At 40.0% G+C, this 1,571-nt stretch overlaps 1 protein-coding gene across 1 annotated transcript; it reads left to right on the top strand.

Moving 5' to 3' along the window:
- The first annotated feature begins 500 nt into the window (after positions 1-500).
- LOC148948110 (uncharacterized) lies at positions 501-1,435 on the top strand. Its single transcript, XM_089096099.1, has 2 exons — positions 501-571; positions 715-1,435. Exons 1-2 carry the CDS (start codon positions 501-503, stop codon positions 1,433-1,435), a joined length of 792 nt encoding a protein of 263 aa, XP_088952225.1.
- The last annotated feature ends 136 nt before the right edge of the window (positions 1,436-1,571 follow it).

Genomic DNA, 1,571 nt, shown 5'->3' with positions numbered 1-1,571 from the left:
TATGTTGAACAATAAACCTTTATTCAATGCCTACTTATATCAGAAAGATAAACAGTAGAGTCTAAGGCTGTATCCAGGAGGGTAGGGGGTTTGAAACCCCGCAAAATATTTGTTTAGAAACGTAACAAAAATGAACATAAACAAATGTTTGATGTGGTTTTTTAAAGTTTTTTTGTTTGATGTTTTGTATTATAATGTTAAACTAAACATTACACTGCCTGCAGGCATCTTTCCATTCTATGCCTTAAAGCACCCCTCAAAGCATGGCATGAACTGCGTTAATTTCAATGTTGTTCTCTTTAGATTCTGACGATTATAATTTTCTTTTACAGATCGTTTGCAACTACATTCGAAAGGGGAGTGGTCTTCCTGATCCAGAATTAGTCAGGCGTGCTGTTATTCAATTTATACATGGGAAGTTGTCTTTCCGAGCAACCGCAGAAGAATTTTCCCTGAAGAAGAGTACCCTTGTGGATGCAGTGAAATGATACAAGGCAAAAATGCAACATGTTGAGCAGAGTGGTGCTAGTGGTAGCAATTTTGACAATGACATTGTTCAGGAGAGCACTAAGTTTGTTTTTACTTCCAAACAAGAGAAAGAGCTTGCTGCATACCTCAAAAATACTCACTGCTTAACCATGGGCCGACTCCCTATGCAACAAGAAAGTCTGCCTACCAATAGGCAATAACATTGAAGATAAAATTCCCATCAAGCTGGAAACCGAATGAGAGAGCAGGAGTGGATTGGCTAAGAAGTTTCATCAAGCGGAACGCAAGTTTGTCCATCAGAAAACCCGAAAATACAAGCCAGGCTCGTGCTGGCTGCTTTAATGCCGTTGTAATTGGTGCCTTCTTTAGAAATCTTCAGGAGTTACATTGCAAGTTTCATTTTCTTCATGGTCAAATTTGGAACTGCGATGAAACAGGAGTACCCACAGTTGTTCAGGCCCCAAAGGCGATTGCTAAAAGGGGAGCAAAACAGGTAGCACAGACTGTGTCAGCAGAAAGAGGGGAAAATACCACAATGCTATGCTTTGTATCTGCAACTGGTCAGACAATTCCACCAGTGTTTGTTTTTCCAAGGGTCAAAGCTCTAGGGAGGATGTATCGAGATGTACCACCAGGATGCATTGGCTTAGCCCATTGCAGTGGATGGATGACTTTGAACAATTTCCTTGGTTCCATGGAGCACTCTAAAAGAGGTCAAACCCAGAAAAAAGACCCTGTTTTACTCTTATTTGACAATCATGAAACCCATATTTCAGTAGAAGTAGTTTCCTTGTGTAAAGATAACGGCTTCCATCTCCTAACCTTTCCTCCCTATTGCTTCCATCGTCTCCAACCCCTTGATGTTTCAGTTTATGCACCTTTGAAGCATGCAATCAGGGAGTCGTTTGACGATTGGATGCAATTGAACCCTGGCCAGAGAATTTAAATACATGAAATAGCAAAATTGTGCAAGTATCCCTTTCTGGAAAAGCTGAATCCTCAAAACATCACAGCTGGTTTTGAGAAGGCAGGAATTTGTGTGGTAAAGCTTTCTAATTTAGTTAATTATTAATTCAGTAAAA

Source organism: Artemia sp. Qi Xiang Cuo, chromosome 10 (assembly GCF_049724085.1).
Source record: "Artemia sp. Qi Xiang Cuo chromosome 10, ASM4972408v1, whole genome shotgun sequence".
In the NCBI taxonomy this organism is placed as follows: Eukaryota; Metazoa; Arthropoda; class Branchiopoda; order Anostraca; family Artemiidae; genus Artemia; species Artemia sp. Qi Xiang Cuo.
This window is presented reverse-complemented; position numbering and strand designations above follow the sequence as displayed.